The sequence below is a fragment of the Balaenoptera physalus genome, assembly GCF_965194825.1.
Source record: "Balaenoptera physalus genome assembly, chromosome: 4".
Classification (NCBI taxonomy): Eukaryota; Metazoa; Chordata; class Mammalia; order Artiodactyla; family Balaenopteridae; genus Balaenoptera; species Balaenoptera physalus.
The window spans coordinates 3,110,924-3,126,533 of NC_138891.1; the positions used below are offsets into that span (position 1 = coordinate 3,110,924).

The window sequence follows — 15,610 nt, forward strand, 5'->3', positions numbered from 1 at the left end:
GTAACGATCCTTGCTGGAATCTCTAAACAAACTCTACAACAGTCTTCTTTTTAAAACAGCCCTGCATACAGACATGCCCCCTCCCCACACTGAATCAGAGATCTGTTCAATGCATAGGAGACCCTGCTCTGCCCCAGGGAAAAGTAGTCAGTTAAATTATAGATGGTCTTACCAAAAAGTCAGGAGAGAAAGATACCAAAAACCACAGCTGGTTAGAAATAATATTTATTATTCCCTCCCCCCATGTACAGATTACTTTTCAGAAACAGGAAGATATTATCCATGTCTTCATCAATAACAGTTTGTAGAAAATAAACGTAATTCCTATCTTGTCAACAATATAGTTCTATCATTTTTTTTAAAACAATAGCCATTTTATTTTTCCATGTTAGTTCAAGAATAGCTTCAAGTTTTATGTTTCAGATCAAATCAAGACAATCTTTGTTTCTAGGTAATTTCCTGACAGAGCCCCTCCCCCCAGCCCCTAAAAAATTCTATATCCTAAGTGATAAACTCCTCTTGTACATTCAGCAAACTTTATATTGGAAAAGAATAACTGAGATAGGTACTTACTCTCGTGCACAGTAATAAATCTAGCTGAGCTTCTACACCTTGCTTTGCAATGATGTTTACATAAAATAAATCATATCTTATCAAGTTACAATGGTAATTTCTTGAAATGTAGTTACGAAAGCTATACACTTAATCCACTGAAATTTCCTTCTAATTTCTGAATCTGTAATTAAACCATCGCCATAAGGAAAAGCTTCATCCCAAGAAGATGTTCCCCCTTTTCCTCAGCTATTTCTCTCTAAAGGCTTGAACCCTCTCTCAGATCATGTAAAGAGATACATTAAAAGCACAGGAAAAAAATGTTTTAGCTCGCTGACATAATGCCCTTAAGTTTGCTGACATAATGCCCATATTTTAACTTTAAAATGTAAAATCAGAGTTAAAGCATCACTTAATTCATACAGTACATTGTTCATTAATCAACAGTGTCCCACCAACTCAGAAGTTCCCTAAACTGGTTGTCTTCTCCGCATTTAGTAGGTTTAGGACCAATGACTCACATCAAAGAATGTGCTTGTAATAGGCTGCTGGTTTAATTCTAGAATTAGAAGTTTCAATCTTGGGCTATTTTCAAATACAGAAATGCTATGAGTGGCATATGAACTATTAATTTTGTTTCCCATTACCTACAGGAAGAATTTGTTCAAATAAAATTTTACAAGACAAAATGCAAATCTCTATACCTATATATAGATGTATACATGTATATATTGAACCTAACTAAAGTTTTATAAGCAATACTAACATAGTTCTGGTTACACATTCCTAAAGACTTAGTAACTGTTTTAAAGATATATGTTATAAAGAGGCTTATGCAAAAGGCAAAAATTAAGAAACAACATGATCTTTGAGGTTTTCAGTATTACTTCAAAAAAGCTGTTTCTATTCCCCATAGAAGAAAACTGTGCATTTATCTTAGAAAAAAAAAATTATAAAAAGATAATGCTATCATGTAAAGAGTTCACAAAAACTATACTGTATATCCCATAAAAGTCATACCTATTTAAGGTAAATCACGATTATGGTTTATATTGTATTACAGACATCACCATCACCTTTCCTCTTTAATAATGAGAGGGTTTAACTCTGTTTTAACTTAACTAGTGCCACAGAAATTCAAGTCCCAGTAGCAACAAGTTAAACAAGGTTACAAAATAAGGCATTCTGCTCACATGTCATTAAAGTAACAGGCTGAGTATAGTAAAATGGGATCTTTTCATTTTTGTAATTTTATACAATCCAAAAATTATATAGAAGGCAACTTTACCCAAAAATCCAATTAATTGCTATCTTCCAGGGCAACAGAAAAACATACATAAAATCCTCAACTTTTTGGCAATTTTCTCCAACTGCCATAAAGAGGCTGATCTTATCTATTTAATAAAGCCCAGTATCAGAAATATGGATGAAACGTCTCTGACTATACCATTTCTAAGCCTGTAGGTCACACACTAAATGATTTTTCAAATCACAGATTAAATCTAATTTGACAAAATCCCTGTAGTGTTATTTAGGGGGAAAAAAACAAGTGGATTCAGAACACACTTGCACACCCACACTCACACACACAGGCACAACATCAACATATTGAACAGTTTTCTTACACATTGGTTGGTTCTCCAGAAAGACTCCAAATATTTATCATCAAGCTACAGCACGTGCGTAAGGGGCAGCAATGCAACTTCCTTAGCACAAAGTAAGGATCTGAATGAACTTTTAAACAACTAGTACCTGAACCAAAGATTTTGCCAAAGATGAACTCTGAAATACATGTTTTTTGAAATCTGGACTCAACTGCCTGTTGCACTTGTACATTAAGTGTTGCTTAGATAAACAAAAATAGAGCATAAATTCATTACTCTACTATCTAAAGATTTAAAGCAATGGTTATGTCATCAACAGGTAAAATGCACCTAATTTGGGTCTTTTGACACCTCTTGTTTTAAGTTTATTGTATGATAAAGTTCTTCACAGTTTAAAATATTGTGAAGAAATATATTTATATATAACTATATTCACATAGATAATATGTACACATACTATGTGTTTAATGTACCCATAAACTTTGAATATGTGTGTGCCAGAAGGATAACCCACACATACGCAGGAACCCTGAATTGGTGTGGACTGTGAAATGATTTCTCAGAAATGCATAGAAATAAAAAGAGTATTATTGTGAATAATTATAATAACAAAACTTTTACCGTATTTACATAGTGCCTATCTCCCAGGAGGTAAATATGCTTTCTAGACATTCGTCAGCATCTCTGTGAGGTGGGGCATTGGGAGCACGATCAAGTCTCATCTTCCACAACCAGCGAGCCTGTCCAGGACCACGCACTTTCACGGTGGCAGAGTGGAGCACAGACAAAGAGGTTCCCTAACTTGCAAAGGCTCCAATCACCAGATCAAACAGTCTTGGGGTGAAATCAAGTTTCCATCTTACAAGAGAACTTCCACCACAAAGGATTAATTTATAAGTCCTCATATACTTGTGATTGTGCATTATATTTGTACCACAGGGAGATCAAAATGGTTTTTGGTTTTGGCAGATGAAAAAGTCTAACATTCAGTGTGACTATAATTCAGTGTAACTTCTCCAGTTTAAGTGCAACACCGCTGACTGGTCTACGGGGGGATTGCGGTCAATGTCTAAGCATGGCTGAAGAAATCTCAAACAAACAGCTGCTGCCTGGTCACAGAGGCGGCCTGCAGTCTCATGTTGTCTTAGAGGTCTCTCCTACCTCCACGTACGGTACACACGTAAATAAGCATTTCAGCACAAAATATACAGTCAGCATGAATCAGTCCATGTTTAAATAAACAAAGGCCTTAGGGGTGAACTTTAAAGGCCAAGAGCTCCTCGGAGTGCATGTTGTTTAAAGATCGAAGATCTGGCAACTTTAGAAGAAGTTTTGTAAAAATAGAGGCCTCGTTTGGATGGTTTTTCATTATTAAGGTCCTTAGGGCGCGGATGAGCGTTTCCTGCAAAGCCTCCACAGAGTTGACGTTTTCTATCCCGGATCGATCTGAGGGAGAGTGAGGAAGAGGGCGAGATAGAGGAGAGGACGTGTTATTAACATTAAATACAAATATAATCCGTGCTCGTCGGTCTCATTAATGAATTCAAAACAAGGTTTTACACACTGGAACAGAGGCAAAAGATAACTGACAGAATTTTTTAAATCCCAATGGCAAATTTTTATAGCTATTTATTATCAAAATATATATCACATAGTTCATTTGATAAATCAAAATTCTTTATAGTGATTAGGTATCTGCTCACAAAAATCTAGAGGTTCTGATTTTTAAAATTAGATGCTATCTAATTTCAGCTGCTTCTGATTGGCGAAACGAAATGAGTCATGTGGTTTAGCAGTGTATTTTCCTCTCATGTGGAACATACCACACCTGCACGTCACCATAGGTGGCAGGCACCTGGGACCCACGAGTGGATCCCTCTTCCCTTGGGCGGGCCAGACTCACTCACTACTAATGAATAAAACATTGTAGAAAAAGCGGTGGCTTCCACCTTAGGCAAGCTCTCACTCGCTTGCCCTGAGGAAAGCCGGATGCCATGTGAGATGCCCTATGAAGTGGCCTGAGTGCAAGGGAATTGAGGGTGGTCCCCAGCCGCCAGCCAGCCAGGAACTGAGGTGCTCAGTCCAACGACTGCAGGGAATGACTCCTGCCAACCACCACGTGAATAAGCCTGGAAGCGGATCCTGCCCTCGTGGAGCCTTCATGTGAGACCACAGCCTGCCCACAGCTCAACTGCAACCTCCTAAGAAACCCTGAGCCAGAGGCACCCATATCCTAACCCTCAGAGATAATAAATGTGTGCATTTTTAAGCCACTGAGTTTTCGGGTGATTTGTTATGCAGTAGTAGATAACTAACATAGTATGCAACTTTATTACCTAGTTATATTAACTTGCATTCACTTTCACTTAGCAACAAACTGTGTTTATTAAACTCATCATACAAAAATGTTAATAAATTAGTGATTCAGCATAAACCAGCAATAAAGGAAAGTATCCTTAAATGAGCCAAACTTATGTTGTTTGCCATGGACTTTTTTCATCAGCATGGGCTATTTCTTCCGTTTACAATAGGAGACCGTAGTGCACAAGAAATATTCAATGGCTCCAAGTATAGGGGGTTGTAATTAACAAGAAAAGGACTTCTCTAAGGAAGCAAAATTCTCTGGCCATTTACACCCTTTTTTCATTTTTTTTACAAGGAAATCAAGGAGGTCTTACATTATAACTGATAGCTGAAAAACGTTACTTGCAATGCAAACATTCAGAACAAGGACTAAAATTTAATAGTAAAGGGGGGGAAGTTTCACTAACTTAAATGCAGGAAAAGATGATGAAAATAGTTTTATATTACATTTAATAAAATTTGGATTATGACTACAACTGTGTGCTAATTCTTATAGGAAAAGAAACAAACTGAATGTTGACTACTGGCTGGGGGGCGGAGGGAGTCATGATTTATCACACAAAATTGTGAGATGGACAAAAGATCTCTTTTGACACTTGACTCTGGCCATACAATCCTAAGGGTCATCTCTGCAAAACTACTTAAAGCTTTCAATCATGCTTCCAAGACTCTCCTTGCCTTTAATGTTCAAGTAATTCTTTTCTTTAACAGCCTTGCATTTACTAATTCATTCACCAAACACTTATTCTGTGATGGGTGCTAGGGAATTAGCAGTGAACATAACAAACAAACCTCTCCTTCCTTTAGAGAGCTCATATTTGGACAGAAGAAAGTAATAGGTTTACACTGTATCATCAGTAATTTACAATAACAACTGGGAAAGAATGACGGTGATCCCCACAAACAAAATAATCTAGATGGCAAAGAAAGAAACAGACAGGAAGTGGGAAAGGACATTTGAGTTGGTATTACACGTGGTTGGTCCTCCAGTGAATATCTTGTGTTTCGGTGACCTATGCTTATGTAGTCAACCCCCTTCGGGGAAACAGATGCCTATACTGTACCTAAAAATGTTAATCATATTAAATTTTTCTAAAACCATGCTTTCATGATTTGAAGGCCAGAGGACCTAACTACAAATCTAGCTGGATCACAGAACAACGATCCTCTAGAAACTGCAACACTAGAATGCACAGACTGAAACGGAAAATCACCTTCCAAATGATGCCCTAAGTGCTATACTACTACCTGCGTAAGTTAATTCATGATACAGCTTTCTACTTCCTTAATTATCTCCCAAGCTTGTCCTCCTCACCAACTGTGCTCCTGATGCATAGTCACTTCCTACACGATGGAAGCTAAATTCCTTCAACGAAGTCTCCATGAGGACAGCTGAAACCCACATCCAGGTGAGCCCTGGTCTCACACCCACAGGCCAGTCTCTAATCTTCAACTGGAGTGACTGCGGCCATTACACACAACCTGAAAAAGAATTTACCTTCCAGGTATAATTCCTCTTCTCTCCATGGTATCAAGAGTCTTCCAATCTCACAGGCAAATAAATACCATGTTTGAGACTCCCTTAGCAGCTAGAGCTATTCTGTTAACAAGCGGTAGAGTGGGAAGGCTTCTGAAGCTAGACTAACAGGAGTTCAAATGCCTGATCAGCCCATTATGAAAAATGTGACCCTGGGCAAATTATTCAAGCCCCCTGTTCCTCAAATTCCTTGCCTGTCGTAACTGAGGATAACATGTCCTAGCTCACATCCAAGGTCTGTTGTGAAGACGAAATTATATAATGAGATCATTAACTAGCATTTCTTCGGACAACCACCACCAGAACAGAACAAGAACCAGAAGGCAAGTGTAGATTCCAAGAAAAACAAAAGCTATTTTGAATATAAAGCAAACTATAATGTTGCTTAATTCTAAACAGTTAACAGAGAATATAAATAAATAACCCATTCGTTATCTGACCCTGGAACACGCCCTTCAGGAAGGGCAGGTTTAGGGGAGAGTCTCTGTTGCCTTGTTACCCTTTCAGCCCCACCGTGTGAACGCTATGAGCACTATTCACGTGATCATGCTACGACAAATGCTGATGTTTTACTGTTCAACTTTTAACATCAACTGATAAATAAAGCATGGAAAATAGTCACATTATAGAACAGAACGTAAATATTTTCATTCTTGACAATGTAGAAGAAATGTTAGCGCAGAAGAAGCCGGGATGTGGAGAAAGGAGGGCCCTGTGTCCCTGGATGGTGAGAATATTCTATCTAAACTATCTGAGAGGTTATGAAAGAGTGAGTGAGCAAAGACTGCGAGCATGTTAAATTTATAAATAAAACCAATAAAGTAGCAGAAAAAATAAAACATAAAAATTGAGGGGGAAAAGTGAGAGGGACCTTGTTTTTTTTTTTTTAATTTATTTTTGGCTGCATTGGGTCTTTGTTGCTGCACGCGGGCTTTCTCTAGTTGCGGCGAGCGGGGGCTACTCTGCGTTGTGGTGCATGGGCTTCCCACTGAGGTGGCTTCTCTTGTTGTGGAGCACAGGCTCTAGGCGCACAGGCTTCAATAGTTGCGGCACAGGGGCTCTAGAGCGCAGGCTCAGTAGCTGTGGCACGTGGGCTGAGTAGTTGTGGCTCGCGGGCTCTAGAGCACAGGCTCCGTAGTTGTGGCGCGTGGGCTTAGCTGCTCTGCGGCATGTGAGATCTTCCCGGCCCAGGGCTCGAACCCGTGTCCCCTGCATTGGCAGGCGGATTCTTAACCACTGCGCCACCAGGGAAGCCCTGAGAAGGAACTTTTATTTATCAGTTACATCTACTAAATAAAAAGAGGTACAAGCATAGTATTTAGAGTTGGGTCAGCAACCATCAGAACAATTAAAAAGAAAGATGGTTAGAAATCTAGTTCTCTGAAGAAAAGGCTAGGAATAGAAGAAGGAAGGCTTTCCATTTTATACTCTTCTATAGTTATGGAATTTTATTTTCCTGCTTTAAAAACAACAATAGTTCTTTTTAAGTGACAAAGCTTTAAATTCGACATGAACACTATCATATATTTAAGTGAAACAACAAATTTTAAAATGCATGCATGCTGTGTTGCCTGTGTATCTTCATATATAAACACAACACAAACAAGAATGCCTTACCATCTTTTACAGTCAGTCTCTCCCCTTTGGTACCATCTATCAATAAGCAGGCAAATGGACAAACGGATGGACGGGTGAATGGAGAGAGGCAGACCCCCTAATGCTAACAGTGGTCTTTCTTGGCAGTGATATTATCATCTTTATTTTCATTTTAATGTTTTCTAATTTCTCAAAGAACCCATATTATTCTTATGATAACAAAAGAAGGCTTTTTCAAAATTAAAATTTGAAACATAAAAATCACGTTCCTGGTGGAAAACACAACTGAAGTAGCACGATTCTGGCAGAGAGCTCCCCTTTACCCCTTGGCCTTCTTTTCTTCCCCTGAACTACCTCGGGGACATAGTCCCTCCATCCCCCCTCCTCTGCCACAACCTATTTCAGGAGAGTTCACTCCACTGCCTCATACCTGGAGTCATTTCAACAGCCTCTCAACCTGACTCTCCAGCTCTGATGACTCACCTGTCTAATCCACCCAGGACAAAAATGCAGAACTAAGGTTAAAGCACCGCTTTGTTCATGCCAGATCATTCCCCTACTTACGACGTTACACTGACTTATTTCAGTTACAGCTCTTCTGTTTAGCTCGCACAGCTGTCACTCTGTAACCCCCTGCTCCCCTCACCCCAAGCCTTCTGTGCACCCCAGGCTTTGGCCCCGCCCCGTGCCCTCCCTCACCTCTGGCTGGGAAAACCTAATACCCCATCCTCCCCACAAAGCCTTCTCAGATGACTTCATCTTCCTTCCTAAACTCCTACCTACCTCAGTCAGAACCAAGCAGTTTAGTAACACAAAGCTTTCTGTGTTGGTTCTGTCTCTCCAAATGGAACACAAAGCTTGTGTCTTAACGCTTGTTCTGTCTCCCCCGAGCACCTAGCACTTAAGGCATATTCATCAGATAAAGAAGTTAACAAGTATGGATTACCTTTATGGCACAATTACAGATTTAGTAATCGGATGACAACTCAAACCATTACTAATTCCTCATGAAGAGACTGCGAAATGGTAGGTAAGTGCAAGAGGCATTACAAGGTTACTGAGAAAACAGGCATCCCTCACTGACACAGTCCATCCAAACTATTCCCATAAGTGTGCATTTTTAGCTACCCAGGTAGAGCTGATCAGAAAAGGTAGCCAAATAATGCTTGCAAATGGCATAAGTTTTTTATACCACTGCCGTGCAACAGGCCCTTTAAGATATACAAAGAGCTTCCTCTCCTTAAGGATCGCTGATGTAAGAGTTACTGACTTACAGTCCAGCCACATAACCAGGGGCCACAACTTATACTTTACAACCCTCACAGTGCTCAGCACAAGGTCTTTTACGCAGTAGGAAGCAAATGGGAAACTTAAAGTAAGTCATATCAAAATACTGTCTAATGCTCAACAAATGGTTTAAAATAAAGTTAGCGATACCTAAAAATGGCTGGCACTTTCTTACATGTCCCCAAGAAAGTCACTGTCTCAATTTCCAATTTGCTATTGGGAATAATCTCTGCCTTACTAACTACTGTCTGAGTTGAAATACTTTGGTCAGAAATAACTGCAGTATAATGCAAGGTGGCAGGGAAACTGGGAAACACCATCAATGACTCATATAAATAAACATTAAATGATAGGACTCAACAATCTTGGAGGCTCCCATGGTACAATCCCTTCCTTTCACAGGATAAGGAAACCGAGACCCAAAGAGAGAAAATTACTTACCAAGTCACACAGAAAATTCAGTAGCAAAGCTGGTGAAAGCCTACAACTCATAATTCTCTGATTGTTGTTAACAAAACACAGTAATACATCTTGATACTTGTAACATTTTCAAGTAACCCACATAATATTTTAACTAAAACTTAGATTCATATTATAACCACCTACCTAGAAATACACAATGTTCCAAAAAATAAATGCATGAAATAATGCTTTAGACTCGTAAAAAATCATGAACAAAAGCTAAAGACTAAGAGTGGTATATGTGAGGCCCAGATCTAAACATCCTTTTATCCCTATACAGCACTTTTGACTTCTACTGTCATGATAAAAAAAAAAAAATTAATTATGCGAAAATACCAGATTTCTAGTTTAGCATCTTTCCGGAGGCCGTCTCCCCTCTACACAGCTTGCCGGAAGCTGGCCGCCTGCCACCCTCTCCCCACTGGGCCACCGCACTCCAGGTGCCGCACGGTGGCCAGCAGCTCCCTTACCTGCAGAGACCAGGACAACTGCTGTAAACAGGCTCATCTCTTCACCACTAAGTCGGAGGGCATTCAGCTTCTCACTAAATTCAAACATAGAGTTTAGCAGATCCCCTGCTCCCATTGAGTGTAAGTCATCCACACTATACTTCTTTCCACTTAAAAAGGTGACAGTACGTTCCTTTGCGTCAAATAATGATGCAAACCGTACCATTAAAACCTGGAAAAAGAAAAAGACTTCAATGTATCTGGGGAAGTTCAATAGTAATACTAAAAAATAACTCAGTATTCAAGTCAGTTAAGAGACATCCTACACATAAAGAAAGAGTTGTAGAAGAAAAACTGAGTTTATTTTTACCCAGAACCATTTGCTTAAGACAAAATCTCCACCAAAGCGATAAATACTCTAGGAAGAGCATTAAAAAAATTCCAGCCACCGGTGGCAAAATACTCAAGTCCTGTGATCCTCTGAAACTATTAATAAAGATTCTGAAATGTAAATTCAAAATTAAAGCAGGCAAAAAAAAAAAGCCCAAAAACCGAAATTAAAGCAGGCAATAATGCCAAGAAATTTGAAACTGGGCCTTGGCCAAAGGCATTTAACAAACTCTTTAAGCTACCAAGTGTATCATATGGTCTCTAAGCCCTAAGTAAAAAGAGCAGTATTTCAATGCAACAACACTTGGAATCACCCAAACACCAAATGCAACCAAGGCAAATGCAGCAGACGAACTCTAATTAGTCTATTTTAAGAAAGCATAACCCAAAGAGACAATACACAAAGAAAACTATGATAGTAGGTGCTCCAGACATCAAGTTATAATAGAAATCCAGACCAAACCAGTCAACAACTGCTAACCTGCAGCACTCCCTCCACTATAGTAAACGGTAGCATCTAGGTCACATATTTCTCTCATAACCAGAGGAACACTGAACAAACACCTGCCCTTTGCAATGCTCCCAAGCAAAGACTTGTTTTACCCAAGACAACCCGAAAGAGAGTGAGCCTTCTAAGGAGATGGTGCTAGCTCTGCAACACAGCAATCTTCAGACAAATCACAAGGTGAAAAGAACACAAGTCCTGGAGCATGAGATTCGTGTTCTAGCCCTGACTGTGTTATGAATTTACTGGTAACCCAGGAAAGAAAAGTCTCTTCACCTCTCTGGGCTGTAGTTATCTAACCTCAAAACTGGGTGAATTGAACTCGATCTCTGACATCCCTTCTGACTTTAAACCTTAAGTCTAATGTTTTCCTTTGAACTGAAAACCCTAACCTACAGGTGCTTCTTTGGAATTCTATCACAGCTATTTTATTTACAAAAACATCTTCTCTGTTCTAGCTCAGGTGCCCCAGAGCACAGAACCGAAGGCAAGGGTTTATGTGGGATGTGCACTGGCACATGTGAAAACAACAGGAGTTAAGAAAAAGGAAATGAGATGGAAAGGAAAGAGAGTCAGTATCAGAGGACATACTGCTAAGCTGGACACCACCTGACATCAAGAACAACTGAGAGCCGGATCCTGTGGGAACATCCGAGGAAGTGAAGATCTTCCCCCAGCTCCCTTCCCCTGCTGATCAAAGACTGGGCCCACCCGGCATCAGCGTCCCACCCACCCCCTGCATTTCAGGATAATGCCTACGTGAGTGCTGAGCAAGTGCTGAGACTTCTCCCACCTCAGCAGCAGCAGGGAAGCCCCGGGGCAGACAGGGGAGAGGTACCAAAGCAAGCACAGCGAGAGCCTCTGTCTGCATCCTACTCAAATTGGCAACAGGGGCTGCCCCAGGCCGAGGCAGAAGGCACCAGAGCAAGAGAAGGTGGAGTAGCACAAGTAGCCAAGGATCCTGGAGTGAGGCGAGGCCATGAGGATCCACAGTGGTACACAAGAGATGTCTGCAACACCTCCCAAATATGCTACCATCTCCTAGGAGACAAAAACCACGATCTATTTACCCTTCGTGTCCAGTACTGAACACAGTAAACGCTGGGTTAGCCTTTCAGGAGCTGTCTAACTCGGGGAACCCACCAAGTCCACACCTGAAAGCGATTCTAGAACTCGGAGTTCATGTGCTGCAAACACAGTCCGTTTGTATCTCAAGTCCTAAGTAACTCGGCGTTTACCTTGTCTTTTCCCAAGATCCTGAGATGGTCAATCTTTTGTTGAAATTTTCAGCCTCTGGACTATAAATACTTGTTGAGAAAAGAATCAAAGTAAAATACTACCTTCGACTTCCCTGGTGGCACAGTGGTTAAGAATCCGCCTGCCAATGCAGGGGACACGGGTTCGATCCCTGGTCCGGGAAGACCCCACATGCCGCGGGGCAACTAAGCCCGTGTGCCATAACTACTGAGCCTGCGCTCTAGAGCCCGCGAGCCACAACTACTGAGCCCGTGTGCCACAATTGCTGAAGCCCACGCACCTAGAGCCTGTGCTCCACAAGAGAAACCACTGCAATGAGAAGCCTGCGCGCCGCAACTAGAGAAAGCCCGCGTGCAGCAACGAAGACCCAATGCAGCCAAAATAAATAAATAAATTTATTTAAAAATAATAATAATAAAATAAAATAAAATACTACCTTGCCCTGTATCAATATTCAGGATAAATCAAACCTACCTCGAAAGTCCCAGCCTTTAAAAGGTTGACCTGGTCATGTTGAGAGAGATCTCTGAACCCGGGAATACGCTTTGCAAACTCCACCACTTCCTTCACTGCTGGGGTGAAGCTCATCGAAAATTCTTCCCAGATTTCATGCCCCGATTTATGAGGATCCACATACGGAGACTTATTCATTGGACAAACCTAATACACGCAAAACAGAAGAGCTACTGAATTGTGAGAGGTGGTAAAGACATTTCAAAGGTAGCGTATCAATCAGTGGAAACCCCATGAACATACCCTCCGACACGAGTAAAATCTACTAATATTAGCGCTTTCTCCATTTGCTACTTGCCTTGTGACAGAGAGCCTCAGAGCAGCCTAACTTAAACAGCAGTTAACTTATCATAAAAGAGGGAGCCTAAGAAAAAGTACATCTATCACAAGCTAGTTCAAAAACCTGTTGCACAGGTTTGAGAGTTCATTTTGTAATATTGCTGCCATCTTGCACTGGGTTTTATGGTTTTCAAACAAATTCATACATATTCATTCACTTGATTCTCAACCTTACTACTTAGTCATGGCAGACATTATAATTACCATTTCTTAGATAAGGAAATGGGACTTTAAGAGGTTTAGTGATTTATCCAAATACACCTAGAAGTCACAGGCCTAGAGTGCAACCCGCCCTTAGTATTTCAAAACTCACTTTTTTCTAAATAGGCACAATTACACTGTTGTAATTTCAAACAGGAAAAGACAGTGAGATGCCTCACTTTTTTAAAAAAGGTCACTGACCACTTATTTCATATACAATGGTGTGACCACTGGCCTCCACTTGTTCAATTAGGACACAATGACTGGACATACAAGATGGACCTTCTAAACGAGGATTGGGGAGGAAAAAAATAGGAAGCCAAAGAAAGTATTAGGACACTACAAAGATTATGAAACATACACTGTATACTCTATTGGTAAAATCGGCCTTTAAATTTTCATTAAATCCATAGGAGATCGAGGAATGGGATGATTCTATAGCCATGGAGAATATCACAGAGCAGAACCTAAATGCTTACACGTTTTTTCCCTCCCTAACAGAGCCACTAAGCCTAAAAAAAAATGAGGCCACCTTCCAGATCCATGGAATCAAATACTTGTAAGCGACCCCAAAAAATCTAACATTAGGATTGGGGTAGAGTCAACTATCTTGAAAATGAAAAAAGAAGATTTTAATTACCTGGCTATAGAAAATACCAAGCACTATCAAAGGATCTCATTGTGTAAACTGGAAGTGCCGTGGTACTGCTGTTTTGGATGAAATTTGGACTGAATATAAACAATGTACTTTCATGTAGACTATTGTATTTGATGAAAACACTTAAATGATATGAGTAACATTAACTCATTCCATAGGATGAAGTCTGAGAAAATCCTTAGAAACCAGTGAATTATATTAAACTATGCCTAAATTTTCAAACAACAAAACATCCATGTTCTATATCCAAAGACCTTTTTGCATTATAATGGTTAAAGAAAACACTTTCCTTCTAAATCAAGGAATTACTGACCATGGCAAGCTAAAAGATCAGCCCTCTGAGAAAATCCCAAAGCTAGTGAGGCAATGATTAACCTGAACGCTTCAAGTTTGAAAAGGATTTCTAAGAATTAAAGGACCAATTCTTCATGATCCATATTTTACATAAAATCCTAATCCCAATCATAGTACCAATCAAATAGCATGCCTGTACCTAGCTCTGTATGAAATCAGCTCATTCAGCAAATGATGTTTATTAAAAATATTTGACCTAAAGTACTGCGCAAAATTGATTCTGTAAATCTCTTAGGTTTTCTGACACCCCCGCCCCTGTCCTCTGAATAGAAGAAAGCCTTCAAAGCTTTCCTTGATACAAAGTGAGCAAAAAAAGTGATTTCACTATACCAGATGCATTCTCCCTCCAGCGCTGCACAGGTAACTATTCTTGTTCTCATTCCGAGAACATCCATCTACGGACACTCTATCACATACTCTCTGAGCGTAAGCATTGGAGAAGTTCACACAATGTCCGTTTGTAACACAAATGGCACGCCCGTTGGCGTAAGGCATCACGCTCCTCCCTCTGTACTGTCCACCGAGATGCTGCTGGCTCTCACTACAAGGAAAGTGGCTGCTAAGCCCACTGCCACAACGGTCATCATTCAAGTTATACTGCTCCACGCTCTTAGGAATCCGTTCTCTCGGCGGCTGCGCGGTCTCTGCCGAGTTTTCTCGCTGCTCCTGATTATACATAAAGGTATCCTTGTGCGCCCTGGTTACCATGCCAATCACTTCTTCCTTGGCAAAATCCGAAGAGGGAGCAGAGCTTTTGATGTTCTCTTGCTCCAGCTGGGGCCTGGGTCGCAGCTGTTCCTGGGCTGGTAAAGCTGTCTGCTCCTGATGCTCTACTGATGGGTCATTCTGCAGATGACCACTGAACTGGCTGTTCATCATGGTCTTCATCGCACTCTGCATCTCAATTAGCATCCTCTGTTTCTCACGCTTAGGAATACGACCAAACCGAACAGCTATTGAAGAAAAAAATATTTAACATCTGCATTCTAAACAAGACCCGTTTATACAAAATAACACAAAACTGGCTCTGATAGCTATGGCTTCTAGTCATATGAGTAAAGAACATCCATTTGTGTCTGGCCCAAATTATCCTTAACTTGCTGGTTATGTTTTTCTGGTACCACAGGAAGTGGGAGCAGGAAGAGGATGTTTCGTTTTTCTCTCAAAATAAAGCTAAGAAGATCTCTAGGGTATTTTATAAGCAAAGCCTAAGAAAGAAATTTGGAATTAACTAATGAAAATCAGTTTGCAGCAGACCAGCATTACTGTACAGCACCTTACTAAGAAAGCTGAAGGCTCTGCTCTCAAGAAGGCACACGTGATTCAGCTACCCACATCCACCAATGCTGATGGAACCCATAGGTACAATCACTCCCCGAATGACCTCTGTCCATTCATTTTTGTAACCTTATTCTCAAGACCCAACTATGAAGGGATCTCCTTTTCCAACTTCTTAAAAATCTTTAAAAAAAAAAAAAAAAAGAAAAATCACAGTCAATAGAAATGTAGTTATTGGAAAATAAACTTGCTGGATTTTAATTA

At 40.3% G+C, this 15,610-nt stretch overlaps 1 protein-coding gene across 1 annotated transcript in view; it reads right to left on the reverse strand.

The window, feature by feature from the left end:
- Positions 1 to 209: 209 nt before the first annotated feature.
- The window catches only part of NR1D2 (nuclear receptor subfamily 1 group D member 2), a 24,380-nt gene continuing 8,979 nt past the window's right edge, over positions 210 to 15,610 (reverse strand). Inside the window, exons 3-6 of the mRNA XM_082460819.1 lie at positions 14,399 to 15,021; positions 12,478 to 12,663; positions 9,873 to 10,083; positions 210 to 3,602 (exon numbers count right to left, since the gene is read on the reverse strand). Coding sequence (XP_082316945.1) covers positions 3,406 to 3,602; positions 9,873 to 10,083; positions 12,478 to 12,663; positions 14,399 to 15,021 — 1,217 coding nt within the window. The 3' untranslated portion in view covers positions 210 to 3,405. The remainder of the gene's footprint in view (positions 3,603 to 9,872; positions 10,084 to 12,477; positions 12,664 to 14,398; positions 15,022 to 15,610) is intronic.